Raw genomic sequence first — 16,015 nt, 5'->3', positions numbered from 1 at the left:
GGAGACAGAGTGTGTGAGTGTGGGTGTGTGTGAGTGTGTGGTATGAGTGTGTGTGAGAGTGAGTGTGTGAGAGTGTGTAAGTGTACATGAGAGTGTGAGAGAGAGTGTGTGTGTGTGAGAGGTAGTGTAAATGTGTGAAAGAGTGTGAGAATGTGTGAGTGGGAGTGAATGTGTGGTGTGTGCGAGAGTGTGTGCATGTGTGTGTGGATGTGCACATTTGTGTGGATGAGTGTGTGCATGAGAGTGCAAGTGTGTAAAAGAATGTAAGTGTGCTTGGGGGTGAGTCTGAGAATGTGTGAGTGAGAGTATGTGTGAAAAAGTGTGTGTGTTGTGTGAGAGTGTGCATGTGTGTGTGAATGTGCATATGTGTGTGTGAATGTGCATATGTGTGTGCATGTATGTGTGCATGTGTGTGTGTTGTGCGCATGAATGTGAGTGTCGGTAGTAAATAAAACATAGCACAGCTTCCTGGTGAATGGGCTGACAAAGTAACATTCAAAGGAGCAAAGTAACCTGGTGAATGATGAATAGGTAAAAAGAAGGTAAAAATGATGTTCAGTCAGTGAGAGTTGGGCAAGGGAGGGCGAGTGGGACTTTGCAATGAATGGAATGTGTAACCAAAGCGAAGATGAAAGTCAGGGAGAGAAAGGGAGGAGTGGGCGGAGATATGTTGAATAAAGGACGTTCGCTAACGTGCCTGTCAGGAGAAGTCTCCATGTCTGAGGTCTTTGGCATTTTCTGGAGATTAAAATGATAATGGTTTGATTCATCACACACAGAAACTGGCTCCCAGTCCTCAGCTCAAGTTCAGCATCACTGAGCTGGCACATTGGGCGGGGGGGGGTGGGGGGTGGGTGGGCGTGGGGGGGGGGGGTGGTGGGGGGGTGGGGGGGGGAGACAGAGCAGGTTCAAACCTCGACAGCTGTAAAATCTGCATGCAGCTCTTTAATTGTGAAGAATTATGAACTAACAAAGGCGACACTACAAACACCAACTAAATTTCAAACTACAAACTGTCTTGTTGGACAAAGAACTTTAGGCTTTAGTTTTAGGTTGCAGCAAAGCAACATAAAAACAGGCGCGGAAACAGGCCCTACGGCCCAACGGCCGAGTCCACATCGACCAGTGATCACCCCGTACACTGGCACTATCCTGCACACTGGGGACAACTTATAATTTACAGAAGCCAATTAAACTTCAAACCCGCACGTCATTCGAATGTGGGAGGAAACCGGAGCTCCTGGAGAAAACCCATGCGGTCACAGAGAGAACGTACAAACTCCGTACAGTCAACACCCATATTCAGGATCGAACCCGGGTCCCTGGCGCTGTAAGGCAGGAACTCTACCACTGCACCACCTTTTAACTGTTTAAAACGTTTTTTGTGTTATCATTTCATTTCATTATCTATGAGTACTGTGTTTATGGACCGATAATAATAATAATAATCCTTTATTCGTCCCACAATCGGGAAATTTGCAGGGTTACAGCAGCAAATTGGATAGCAAAAATGAATAAGCATTCATTAAAAAATAAAATAACGGTAATTATCTTTATGCTGCCGCAAGTAAGAATTTAATTGTTCTGTTTCGATCCACGTGACAATAAACCACACTTGACTCTTGAACAGGGAACATAAAGATTACTGGTCACAGACACAAAAAGCTGGAGTAACTCAGCGGGACTGGCAGCATCTCTGGAGAGAAGGAATGGGTGACGTTTCGGGTCGAGACCCTTCTTCTCGACCGGAAACGTCACCCATACCTTCTCTGCAGAGATGCTGCCTGTCCCGCTGAGTTACTCCAGCTTCTTGTGTCTATCTTCGGTTTAAACCAGCATTTGCAAATCCTTCCTGCACATAGAGATTACTGGCAATGCACTGTGAATGGTTTGATGGTATTATTTAATAAGGGGGTGGTTTTAAGATACCAGAGAGAGGAAGGGGCTGAATGTTGGATTTTTAGTGGGACAGGGCAGGGGGATGTTCAATGAATGCCTGCAATGTGGGCAAGTTCTGATCTGCTAGTTACAGATATATTTCATATCTGCTATGTAAGGCACTTTGACAATAATTTGAGGTTTATCTTGAAGGCATGTCTAGGCCATCCGTCCTCTGCTCTGCCAGAACATTTCATTTGAAATAATTTTTATGTTTCATACACAAATGAAATTAATTTCCCATTCCTCCCTCCCGTTCTTCTTCCCTTCCTGACTGTTGTAAATGTGCGTGCGGGTAGAACTAGGAGTGGGATGAAGGGCCTGTTTCCACACTGTGTCTCTAAACTAAACTAAACATCCACATGTACATTCACCATCGAGTTCATGAATCGCACCACTTCTCAAAATACCTTTAAAAACCCACTGAGGGACAATGATCAGATTTTTAAAAAAAATCAATTTACTGTCACCTTCACAAAAGCCTATTGATGACGAGATTCAGGGCGAAGCATTTACACAAAGCACGATGCCCTATGTTCTTGAAAAGAAAGTAGCTCTTGATTTTTTTGTTGGGTTAAAGTTTAAGATTGTTTCTTAAGGCAGGCCCAAGCCAGCAAAGTGGGGGCCTTGCAGTCAATGACGCCACAGGTTACAGCCCTGCCTCCGCTCAGGTGTGGCGGTAACCTGACACCTGAGCCAGGTATCGGGTGGGTTCTGACAGAAATCGCTGGTTTTCAAAACTCTCAGAGAGAAACGAGCAGTCAAATCGGAAGCTGGCTCAACGCAGTGAGTAGGAATATGTTCAAAAGCAGACTCAACGTCTTATGACTCTGAATAATCAACCGCTCAGCTAAAGAACCGTGCATTAGTAAGCTGCGGGCGTACGGGTAACTCATCACGGTGAGCTGCGAGGTTCCTGTTGAAGGATTTTAAGTTCCCCAGGACCGATCCCTTCAGAAACATTGCTCTAAACTTTGGGGACTGGATTTTGAGCTGTGTAGCTCTGGATGGAAGAACGATTTCTCCCTGGCTGTGGTTGGCTACTGGCCACATTACTTCTGCTAAAGGAAGGAGTTTTGCTCGCACAAGGTAATCAAACGATTTGTGAAAAGTAAAGGAAGTTACAGAAGTGGAAATGTACTTTTTCCAGACTGTCGGATCATGACATAGGAAGTTAGTTAAAGCTCGATATTACATTGAGAGAGTCATGCAACGTGGGAAAGGCCTTTCAGCCCACTATTGTCCAGTGCTGGCCATTAATGTTAATCTGTCCCATATTCCACCATTTGGCTTATGATGTTCTCGGCATGGTTTAGGTTTAATTCACAGATACAGCAAGGAAACAGCCCCTTCAGCCTACCGCGTCCACGCCGACCACTAATCACCCGTTCACACCAGTTCCATGTTATCCCACTTTCTCATCCACTCCATACACACTAGGGGCAATTTACAGAGGGCCAATTAACCTACAAACCCGCACGTCTTGGGGATGTGGGTGGAATGCAGAGCACCCGGAGGAAACCCACGCTGTCACAGGGAGAACGTGAAAACTCCACACAGACAGGACACAAGGTTAGGATCGAGCCCACGGTCTCTGGTGATGTGAGGCAACGGCTCCACCACTCTGTTGGTGAATATATTTTTATTGGTGCATTAGGATCGAGTCTGTACCAAAAGCGAAGGTAGCTTGGGAGCAGCAAGGAAATAGTTTTAGGATGCGCAGTTTTTGAATGGAAATGTTGCCTCTGGTATCCCGATATAATCGAATTATTAGTGTAAGAAAATAACTGCAGATGCTGGTACAAATTGAAGGTATTTATTCACAAAATGCTGGGGTAACTCAGCAGGTCAGGCAGCATCTCAGGAGAGAAGGAATGGGTGATGGTTCGGGTCGAGACCCTTCTTCAGCCTGAAGAAGGGTCTCGACCCGAAACGTCGCCCATTCCTTCTCTCCTGAGATGCTGCCTGACCTGCTGAGTTACTCCAGCATTTTGTGAGTAATCAAATTATTATATATTTCCACAAAGAAGTGTGTGCCAACTTGTCAGTGTAGAGCTAAAAATAATGTTCCTTTTGTATTTTAAAAGTTGGCACCACTCACTGGGAAAACATAATAATTGTAATATTTAATGAGGGGTTAATGAAGCAAACAATAATTAGCTGTGGGGAAAGAGATTCAAAACATGTCAGATCCATGCATTATCTCTTTTCCTCTTAGTAATGGAGATTAATTCTTGTGGTTCCAGAGGTGTACAAATCTTACTCAATCATAGGCATTGGGGTGGCACAGCGGTAGAGTTGCCGCCTCACAGCGCCAAACACCTTGGGTTCAATCCTGACTTTGGGTGCTGTGTTGTACGTTCTCCCGATTTCCACCTGGTGCTCCGGTTTCTTCCCACACTCCAAAGACGTGCAGGTTTGTTGGTTAATTGGCTTGGGTAAAAATGATAAAGTGTCCCTGGTGTGTCGGACAGTGCTGGTGTACGGTGAGCACTGGTCGGCGTGGACTGTGTGAGCCCGAAGGCCTTGTTTCCACGCTGTATTTCTGAAGTCTAAAGATCACTTCACCATGCACTCGAACCAAAATATTCAGCCCTGCTCCGTTCCAAATAAGTTCCTGTTCCAATTCCTGATCTGCACATCTGTTTTGAGTGCATCTCGGGGGCTTGAGATAGAGGGAGAGGTTGGGCAGGCTAGGACTTAATCCCTTGCCCTTGGTGGAGGCTGAGGGTTGATCTAAGGAGGTGCATATCATATCATATCATATCATATATATACAGCCGGAAACAGGCCTTTTCGGCCCTCCAAGTCCGTGCCGCCCAGTGATCCCCGTACATTAACATTATCCTACACCCACTAGGGCCAATTTTTACATTTACCCAGCCAATTAACCTACATACCTGTACGTCATAAACTCATGAGGGGAATAGATAGGGTGAATGCACAAAGACTTTTACCCAGAGTAGGGAAATCAAGAACCAGAGGACATAGGTTTAAACTTTCTATGGAGTATTGTTTAGCAACTCGGGTTAATCTTAGGTTATTAGAAATTCATGTAAAAATTATTTCTACATTTTTGTAAAAAAAAACATTTGAACGAGTAGCTATTCTAATTCACAAAGCAAATGAGTAACAAGCCCAATGAAGCCCATTCTGAGTCCAAATAACTAGCAGTTCTCAGTTCTCACATAACGAGGTACAGTGAACAACTTTGTTTTGCGTGCTCTGCAATCAGATAATAGTGTACATATTGCGTACAATAGCAGTGCAGCTGTAGAGTTGCTGCCTTACAGCGCTTGCAGCACCGGAGACCCGGGTTCCATCCCGACTACGCTGCTGTCCGTATGGAGTTTGTACGTTCTCCCCAAGACCTGCGTGGGTTTTCTCCGAGATCTTCGGTTTCCTCCTATACTGCAAAGACATGCAGGTTTGTAGGTTAATTGGCTTGGTAAATGTAAAAATTGTCCCTAGTGTCTGTAGGATAGTGTTAATGTGCGGGGATCGCTGGGCGGCGCGGACCCGTTGGGCCGAAGGGCCTGTTTCCGCACTGTATCTCAAAACTAAACTAAACTAAACTTGTCTAAATAGGGAATTTGAATGTGCAACTATATTAGCTCATCATCAAAATACATGTAGTCAAAATCCAAAATCTCAAAGGTTAAAATACACAAAATAACATAGGGTTTTCGGATAGTGATTTACACAACAGTGCTTACTCATACAATATACAAGTTACCAAAAGTATGCATTTGCGCTGCATTTCCATTTGTAAGAATCGAGAACCTGAACATCAACCAGGACGACCCACTTGCAAACAACATCATTTTTTACATCACAATTTAATACATCCAGCTGTTCTTGTTCAGATCTCCAACTTCACCTTGGAACCACAACCTCGGGTACTAAATGTCAAGCCATCTGTCCAACACAAAGTGACCACTTCAAAAGATACCCCACTTGTCACAGGTTTCCACTCACAAAAGCACCCTCCACCATCACCTTCTGCCTCCAGGCACCAAGACAATTCCTGATCTACTTTGCTCAAGACCCGCTAGTTCTTACCTTTAGGACCAGTCCCACCTTTGATCTGCTTTGCTGGAGTCCATGTGGACCACACAAAAGGACACACTCCGTGTTCTCCAGAGATGGCCAGTCTCCACTCTGCCCGGCCCGCTGAGTTACTCCAGCACTTTGTGTCCTTTTGTGTATTAACCAGCTTCTGCAGTTCCTTGTCTCCCCATGTAGACTACATCAACCGCACTGCCCTCATTGACATAGCTGGTCACCTATTCCAAAAATGCAAAAATGCAAAAATGCAAAAATGCAAAAATGCAAAAAAACTAAATGCAAATTAGTACTTAATGGCATCATCAACATAGGTTTAATCAAAATGCTAAATCTTAAAAATTCATACAATGCTAGATTATTGATCAAAGTGCACATTGGGAAGTCATAATCGATGAAAGGTGATCATGGAAATACCAGAGCATCGGTGAATCTCTCTGCCTGATCCCAGTCCATATGCGATTCCAGGCATGGCAAAGGTGGTCTGAAGAAGGATACCGACCCAAAACCTCGTTTGCCCATTCCCTCCACAGATGCTGCCTGACCTGGCCGCTTTTGTGTTTTGTTCAAGATTCCAGCATCCGCAGTTCCTTGTCTCTATAGAGCAAGCGGATTAACTCTTGCCTGCCCTCTGAGGTGGTCTGCCGGGATTCTGAGGGGCTTTTCATCTCTGGTCTTTGCCCTATCATCTGCCTCTCAACCCCCCCCCCCCCCCCCCCCCACCACCACCACCTGTATCCACCTATCACTCACCAGACTTTGACCTCCTTCTCCCACCCCCGTCCCCCCTACAATCAGTCTGAGGAAGGGCTCCGACCTAGCCACGTTCTCCAGAGATGCTGCTTGACCCGCTGAGTTACTCCAGAACTCTGTGGCGTCTTTTGTCTCCATTTGGGCTGTTAATCTTGTTGGCAAAATCCATACCTTGGGAATGAATTAAAATGTTGAAACAAGGAACTGCAGATGCTCATTTACAAAAATAAAAAAACACACGTAGTACTGGAGTAACTCAGCAGGTCAGGCAACATTCCTGAAGAAAAAGGATATGTGACGATTCAGGTCAAAAAGTCTCCTCGAAGTGAATGAAAATATTGAGTCATTATGCCAGCTGGTACTTTCCCCAAAATCTTCACAATGCTTTTATCCAGTTTATCCAGGATTCAATAGTTTGCTCTATAATTCATAGAACAAATACACAATTAAAATAATGTCTTGGTGGCCAAGAATATCTGGAGATCTACAAACTAAAGCAGGACAGGAGTGGGCAAATGGGACTAGCGTAGTTGGGGCATCTAGGTCGGTATGATGAAATTGGGCTGAAGGGCCTGTGCCGTGTTGTATGCTCTGTTACTGTGAGTACTACATTAGAGTGTAATACAGAGGAATTGATTGAGGCAGGTACTAAAACAGCATCTAAAGGACACTTGGACAGGGTAGGAAAATTTCAGAGGGATATGGGCCAAATGCAGGCAAATGGGTCAGCATGGAGGTGTTGGGCTGAAGGGCCTGCTTCCATGCTGTATGGCTCTATGACCTTTGGATTTAGGGTCATAGTCCTGCACAGGAACTGGCCCTTCGGCCCACAATATCCGTGCTGATGAAGCCAAGCTAAACTAATCTCTGCATGTTCATGATCCATATTCCCCCATTCCCTGTACATCCCATGTGAATATCTAAATGCCACTTTCGTATCTGTCTCCACCATTAGGCTCCACATTTTCAAGGGACTTCCGGTGGGGAGGTGGGGGGGGGGGGATTTTTATCCAGATTAAAATGGTGGTGGGGATCCACCAGTTGCCAGGAAATTGGTGGTGAACTTCCATCAGGTCTCCTTACCAACTCCGGCATTCCAGGGGAAATCATTCAAGGAGCAGCCGGGCCTGTCTGGACAACAGTGTCAGTGCTCCTGCCCACAACCTCTGGTCCCGACACTTCCACTTTGAGAACAGGTGCCAGCAACATTGGCAAAATTCACCAAACTCTTACAAACTCCTCACTCCATTATCCCTCCCCTCGTCAAAGAAAGCCTGCAATAAAAGTACACTCTGCACAACCAGTTAGTCAGGGAAAGTTTGGTGATTTCCGTTTAAAGCTCGTTAGCTTGTAGATGTAAACCTTCAACATTCCAGTACTGTCTTCATGTTAGTGTTGGTTCCTTTACAGCAGTGAATGTAACAGACTCCACACCTACAACGAATGCTGCTAACACATCAACTGTAAGTTGATAGATTTCAATTGACCTAATGTTAATATGGACGGTGAGTTCAGTCTAACTCTTGCTTGTAAGGAACAATCTGTAGAGGATTTGAGTTAAAAACGGTTTCAGGGACACTGCAGGTTTCAGTCCAACTCTGCTTTTAAGGAACAGTTGGTGAAGCATTGAGTTAAAAACTGTTTGGGTAACACTGTGCATCTTTGGAATGTCGACTGATCTTCCAGTTGTCAGTGAGATGATACCATAAGATTAATGCAGTTTAAGAAGCTTTTTGAATTGAAATGAAGGTAAATTAATGCAAGGAAATGCAGCCCCCAGCCTCTGTGTGCATGTGTACATGCCATTTCGAAGGAACCCCATTGCAGTTTTGAAGCCTTACTTGCTTTTGTTGTGGAAATGCTTCTGATATAGAAGGGCACCATGTTCATAACAAGTATTGAATTAGACAACAAAAATATTACTTTGTTTCGCATGAAATATTACAACAGGATTTAAAGTGGAACGGGTCCATTGTGCGGTCAATGTTAGCAACATCAGGGTGTTTTTCATAAGTTTGTAAATTCTTGGAGCAGAATTAGGCCATTCGGCCCATCAAGTCTACTCCGCCATTCAATGATGACTCATCTATCTTTCCCTCTCAACCCCCATTCCCCCTGTAACCCGTGACACCCGCACTAATCAGCTTCATCGAATCAGATGCATAAAGAAAAGGGGGGTAAAACAGGCATGATGTACAGTGCTGCACATTGATAACTCTATCGCTACTGGTCAGGACTCAGCTTGCAGCTCCAGTTCATCCCTAATCTTCAGTTACGCCCGAAGATACAGTTCCAGGGAAAGTGTCTGAAATTGTTCCTTCAGCAGGCAATGTGTGGAGGCTGGAGACCAGGCAGATCCACAGTGAGATCACAGTCTCCCTGAGATGACAAGGTCAGAACACTTTGGTTCGGCCATATTTAGAGTATCGCGTGCAGGGCTGGTCTTAGTCTAAAGTCTGGTTGTCACATCACAGGAAGGATGTTGGCAGCTTTGCAAAGGGGTGCAGAACAGATTTACCAGAATGATGAAACAAAGGTCTACAGATGCTGGTTTATACCAAAGATAGACTCAAAGTGCTGGAACAACTCAATGTGGAGCAATAGGAGGAGAACTTCTTCAAAGTGTAGGAGGAGAACTTCTTCAAAGTGTCTCCAAAGGGTCTCGACCCGAAACGTCACCCATTCCTTCTCTCCTGTGATGCTGCCTGACCTGCTGAGTTACTCCAGCATTTTGTGGAGCAACTCAATGGGCCGGGCAGCATCACTGGACACCATTCTGCTTTAGTTAAACATTTTGTTCAAGATGGCCGCGCCGCTGTGTTTGGCTGCCTGCCACTGTAACTTTCTTTTTTTTTCCTAATCAGATGTGCAGCACTTTGGTCAACGTGGGTTGTTTTTAAATGTGCTATACAAATAAAATTGACTTGACTTGACTTGACTTGACTGGAGATAAAGGTTAGATAATGTTTCGGGTCGGGACCCTTCTTCAAACCCCTCTTCTGTCTGAAGAGGGGTCCCGACCAGAAATGTCTCCAGCACTTTGTGTCGATCTTTGGTATTCACCAGAATGATGCGTGGATTAGAGGGTATGAGCTATAAGGAGAGGTCGGATTGTTTTATCTGGACCGCTGAAGGTTGAGGGGAGATCTGATGGAAATATATTAAATTATGAGAGGCATAGACAGGGTAGACAGTCGGCACCTAATTATCAAAGACTAAGGAACATGGCTTTAAGGTGAGAGGGGCAAAGTTTAAAGGAGATGTGTGGGGCAAGTCTATTTTTACGCAGGGGGTGGTGGGTGCCTGGAACATGCTGCCAGGGGTGGAGGCAGGTACGATAGTGGCATTTAAGAAGCTTTTGGACAGGCACATGGATATGCAGGGAATGGAAGGGTCTGGATCACATGCAAGCAGATGAAATTAGTTCAATTTGGTATCATGTTCGGCACAGACATTATGGGCCAAGAAGCCTCCTCCTGTGCTGACATGTTCTAACAGGAAGGCAGTAGAAAAGAAGATGTAGAAAGACTACTTAGGTTTAGGTTTATAATTATCACATCCACCTTGGTACAGTGAAAAGCTTTGTTTAGCTGCTATCCAAATAAATCAGATAATACTATATATAAATACCATCAAATCAAACTCAAGTAATAATAAACAGAGCGAAGAGGAAGACATATTTTAATTAGCGGGGAAGTTGAATGTATTTCTAAAAGATCTTAAGTTTCTAAAAGTAAATATGTATCCTAATAATGTGGGAACATTTGACCTAAGAGCATTTAAATCCTCGAATACAGGCAGAACAGAAGGCAGATTTTTAGCTCATTGAATATTGCTCCATGTACAAAAGAGCATTCCAATTAGTCCTAATTCCACATATCCTTGCAAATATTTCCTTTTCAAGCATTTAGCAATTTTCTTTTTGAAAGTTATTTCTGAATCCGCTTGCACCACTCTTCAGGGTAGAATGCGAATATGTTTTTAAATAAAAGAAACAAGTTTGGGCTTTTGGCACACAAAATGTTTGTGAGGGGCTTTCTAATGGTGAAAATGTGGATTGTTTTCACAGACAAACCCGCCAGCTAGCAAAGTTAACATTGCAGCCATCGTGGCTCCGTGTGTCATTGGCGGGGTGATAGTTCTGGCTATCATTCTGACTTTTCTAATCGTGAAACTACGTGAGAGGCGTCAGACTGAAGGGAACTACAGCCCAAGCAACCAGGAGCAGACTGGGTCCCGGATGGAGATGAACAACGCTCTGAAACTCCCTCCCGAGGAACGCCTGATCTGACGCGTTCAGTTCCGGGACGCCAACTTTGGGGGGTCAATGTTGGAAGAAGTCAACAGGCCCCAGGTATTCCTTGTGCTACTCAACAATCTGGGACTAAAGAAAAACTGTGAAGCTCTGTGCATTTCTTTAAACCACGGCAACTTCCAAAGCCAACCCCCAACGCGAGTCGTCCATAAATGTGTAACTGTTTTGACTCTTAGCAGGATGTTGGCGCTTGGAGCTCCGAGACTGTGCCATACACAGGGCTGTTCGTCACCATGCTGTCGCTGACCCTGTTTCTCGTCCTCGCCGCCACCGTCCTCGCCCTGAGCAAGAGAGCAACGCGCGGAGCCTACAGTCCGAGCCGGCAGGAGAAAGAAGGGTCACGTGTGGAGATGTGGAGCCTGGTGCGACCACCACAGGTGGAAAGACTTATCTGAGGGAGCATTGACCAACACGTCCCACGGTTTAGACAATAGACAATAGGTGCAGGAGGAGGCCATTCGGCCCTTCGAGCCAGCACCGCCATTCAATGTTCCTGCCTTCTCCCCATACCCCCTGACTCCGCTATCCTTAAGAGCTCCATCTAGCTCTCTCTTGAATGCATTCAGAGAATTGGCCTCCACTGCCGTCTGAGGCAGAGAATTCCACAGATTTACAACTCTCTGACTGAAAAAGTTTTTCCTCATCTCCGTTCTAAATGGCCGACCCCTTATTCTTAAACTGTGGCCCCTTGTTCTGGACTCCCCCAGCATTGGGAACATGTTTCCTGCCTCTAACATGTCCAACCCCTTAATAATCTTATACGTTTCGATAAGATCCCCTCTTGTTGGCACATCACTGCCCATGCCTAGGTTGGGCACCATCCCTTGCCGCCCCCCACAAATACTGCTTTAACTGGTATTGAACAACCTGCCTTACATTCACTCAAGTGGGCCCCACCAGCCAAGCCCACCTTTATTACCAATATCCAACTGCCCCTTAGATGGTGCTGGCGAACTGTCTTCTTAAACCCTGAGCAGTCAACACGGTGATAATACCCTCACAGTGCAGTTAAGCGGGAGGTTAAATGGGGCAAAACAGAGTGCATGGAGGTAGAGCTGCAGCCTCACAGTGCCAGAGACCTGGGTTTGATCCTAACTCTGGGATGCTGCCTGTATGGAGTTTGTACGTTCTCCCTGTGACCACGTGGGTTTCCTCCTAGTGCTCCGGTTTCCTCCCACATCTCAAAGACATGCAGGTTTGCAAGATAATTGGCTTCTGTTCCGGCTCTGATCAAGTTTAATCAAATACTTAAGATTACTCAAAGAGCTAGGGTAATTCAGCAGGTCAGGCAGCATCTGTGGAGAACATGGATCGGCGATGTATCGGGCCGGGAACCTTCTGAGCTATGCTTGAAGGTCCTGACCCAAAATGTCATCTCTTGTGTGTTTTTTTATTGTAAGCCAGCATCTGCAATTCCTTGTGTCTATTTAAAAATACTATTAATAATTGCTCTTCCTTTCCACAAAGCTGTCGACAGAAATTGGGTCACGATGCTAATATGTAAGTTACGTGAATACAGAATGTGCACAAGGACAGGAATAAGCTATGAAATTGGACAGTCCAGTCAAGGCGAAATGTTTGTGTACCGATAACTCTTAACTTCAGGGTGCCTCTTAAGAAAAAGCAAATCACAAGTGCTGGAGGAACTCGGTAGGCGACCTGGCAACATCTACGAAGGGGAATGGACAGGCGGCGATTCAGGTCGGGACCCATCCTCTAACCGATGGATTCCAACCCAAAATGGCGTCTGTCTATTCCCTGCACAGAATCTCTCCGCAGATGCTGCCTGACCCGCCGAGTTCCTCCGGCACATTGCGTTTTGCACAAGATTCCAGCATCTGCAGCACCTTGTGGCTCCACTGTCAAGAAAGAATAAGATTGTCGGAAATAGAGTTTCAAATTCCCCCATGAGGTAGGTGGAGGAGAATTGAACCAAAAGCATCTAAACTGGGGATGATGCGCATTGTATCCGCTGTTCCAGATGTCAACTTCCCTACATCGGCGAGACCAAGCGCAGGCTCGGCAATCGTTTCGCTGAACACCTCCGCTCAGTCCGTCTCAACCAACCTGATCTCCCAGTGGCTCAGCACTTCAACTCCCCCTCCCATTCCCAATCTGACCTTTGTGTCCTGGGCCTCCTCCATTGTCAGAGTGAGGCCCAGTGCAAATTGGAGGAACAGCACCTCATATTTCGTTTCGGCAGTTTACACCCCAGCGGTTTGAACATTGATTTTTCTAACTTCAGGTAGTCCCAGCTTCCCCTCTCTATCCCCTCCCCCTTCCCAGTTCTCCCACTAGTCTTCCAGTATCCGACTACATCCTATCTTTGTCCCACCCCCTCCCCTGACATCAGTCTGAAGAAGGGTCTCGACCCAAAACGTCACCCATTCCTTCTCCCCTGAGATGCTGCCTGAACCGCTGAGTTACTCCAGCATTTTGTGTCTTCCTTCGATTTAAACCAGCATCTGCAGTTTTTTTTTCCTACACCTGCGAAAACTGTTAGCATTTCTGTGGTTACAGAAACTTAGGAGGTTTTTGAGCTTACAGCAGAGATTTTCAGTGTAATCTGCTCAAGCAGTCAAACCAGGGGCAAAATATGACAGAATTATCAGTCATGGTCAGTACAACAAGTTCCTGTGATCTTTGAAACTGCTTTAAAATTAAGATAGAAGATGAGAGATTATAGTTTTGCAAACAACCATTAACTTGAGTGTAAACATAAGAAAGTTAAAATCTCAATCATGTTACAATTTTAGACTCAGCTTGCTCTGCATTGTTAACAACGTTGAAAGTGGAAAGTGGATACATCCCCGGGCACTTTCCCCTGCAACCTCGGGAGATGCAACATCTGTCCCTTTACCTCCCCCCTCAACTCCATCCAAGGACCCAAACAGTCTTTCCAGGTGAGACAGAGGTTCACCTGCACCTCCTCCAACCTCATCTATTGCATCCGCTGCTCCAGATGCCAACTTCTTTACATCGGCGAAACCAAACGCAGGCTCGGCGATCGCTTCGCTCAACACGTTCCGGGTTGAGGCTCAACACCTTCGCTCAGTCCGCCTTAACCAACCTGATCTCCCGGTGGCTGAGCACTTCAACTCCCCCTCCCACTCCCACTCCCAGTCTGACCTTTCTGTCATGGGCCTCCTCCAGTGACATTGTGAGGCCCACCGGAAATTGGAGGAACAGCACCTCATATTTCGCCTGGGCAGCTTGCAGCCCAGTGGTATGAACATCGACTTCTCCAACTTTAGATAGTTCCTCTGCCCCTCTCTTCCCCTCCTCCTTCCCAGTTCTCCCTCTGTCTTCCTGTCTCCACCTATATCCTTCCTTTGTCCCGCCCCCCTGACATCAGTCTGAAGAAGGGTCTCGACCCGAAACCTCACCCATTCCTTCTCTCCTGAGATGCTGCCTGACCTGCTGAGTTACTCCAGCATTTTGTGAATAAATACTTTCGAATTTTTTCCAAGAATAGTAATTCTAATTTTCCATTTTCCAATTGGCTGAATCTAAATAAATTATCGGTTCCCACCCTTGCTCGTTACCTTCTTGTGCCCAATGTATTCCAGCTGGACAAGGTGGTCACTTGTCTGTTTTTTTGACATTGTTCAAGGTTCAGATTCTTTACAAAGTCTCTATTAGTTTCCAGTCACAGTTCTGGGTGCATCCAACACCGGCAGCAGACACCTCAGAACCTTTGGAAGAGAGAGTGTGTGCACGTGTGCTTGCACACCTGTGCGTGCAGCGCCTGTGCACGTGTGCTTGCACACCTGTGCGTGCAGCGCCTGTGCACGTGTGCTTGCACACCTGTGCGTGCAGTGCCTGTCTGTGTCTGAGTCTGTGTCTAAGTGTGAGTCTATGAGTGTGAGATGTTGTGCTGTGTGCGAGTGTGTGCGTGTCAGAGTGTGCGTGTATGTTTGCGTGCCGGTCTGTGTCTGAGTGCGTGTGTCTGTGTCTGAGTGTGTCATGTGTGAGTGTGTGTCTGTGTACCTGTAAAGCTGGGGCAGGCTGAAACGTAGATGGAAGTTGAAGCTGCCACTTTTCCCGCCAAGTGATTCTGAATTAAAATCTATCTGTATCTATATACTAAAACTCTTGTTTGTTTGTTTGTTTGTTTGTTCCTGAACTACAGCCAAACGGGTACATGATAGCGCGACAATTTTAGGCCCACCTTACTCACCGTCGTCCCTTTGGTGCTAATGGAAGAAGTTTCATTGAAATCGGTGTTATATTTTAAAAGTTATTCACATTTTAAAGTTTAAATCTATCTCCTAGGGAGGGAGGGGGGAGGGAGGGAGAGGGTTGAGGGAGGGGGGAGGATAAGGGGGGGTTGAGGGGGATGGAGTGTGGGGGAGGGGAAGGGGGGAGGTGATGGGGGGAGGGGAAGGGGGAGGGGAAGGGGAGGGGTGGGGAGGAGGGAGGGAGGGGGATGGAGGGAGGGGGATGCTGGGAGGGGGTGGGGGAGGGGAGGAGGGAGGGGGGGGGTATCGGTACACGATAGCGCAACAATTTTAGGCCCATTCGCCTGCGGTCTCGATTGATCAAGTTTTCTTACATTTTAAAAGCAATTAACTTAAATAAATGCGCTCCCCCCTGCCGAGAGGACCGCGCCCGTCCCAACGTGCTCCAGGCCTGACCTTCCTCCCATGGTGCAGCACGGCAGCAGAAGGTCAAACAAGATGGCCGTCGCCGTTGAGCTGCCGCTGCAGGAGAGGTTTCCACCCAACGGGTCCACGGCTCACTCTGGCCAACAAGATGGCCGCCCGGGGCCGGGGTGAGTGGCTCCCTCTCCCCTCTCGCCCGCCCACGGCCCCGGGGGATACTCCCCGGCTGGCAACGGGTCCATGGGTCATCAGGTGGGGGAGAGTTGCCGGGTCCACAGGAGAGGCTTGCACCCAACGGGTCCACGCCCGTCTAGTTAGTGATGAAAACAGGAGAAACATT

General features: G+C 46.5%; 1 protein-coding gene across 2 annotated transcripts in view; it reads left to right on the top strand.

Annotated features, from left to right (window-relative positions):
• crb1 (crumbs cell polarity complex component 1) overlaps window positions 1-11,297 on the top strand; it is a 78,744-nt gene extending 67,447 nt beyond the window's left edge. Inside the window, exons 12-13 of one of the 2 annotated variants that reach the window (XM_078407730.1) lie at window positions 8,167-8,219; window positions 10,826-10,886. In XM_078407730.1, the coding sequence (XP_078263856.1) occupies window positions 8,167-8,172 (6 nt within the window). In that variant the 3' untranslated portion in view covers window positions 8,173-8,219; window positions 10,826-10,886. Of the gene's footprint in view, window positions 1-8,166; window positions 8,220-10,825 lie in introns of both variants that reach the window. The other variant, XM_078407729.1, reaches the window with a different exon arrangement.
• The last annotated feature ends 4,718 nt before the right edge of the window (window positions 11,298-16,015 follow it).

The sequence above is a fragment of the Rhinoraja longicauda genome, chromosome 11 (genome assembly GCF_053455715.1).
Source record: "Rhinoraja longicauda isolate Sanriku21f chromosome 11, sRhiLon1.1, whole genome shotgun sequence".
NCBI classification, from domain to species: Eukaryota; Metazoa; Chordata; class Chondrichthyes; order Rajiformes; family Arhynchobatidae; genus Rhinoraja; species Rhinoraja longicauda.
This window is presented reverse-complemented; position numbering and strand designations above follow the sequence as displayed.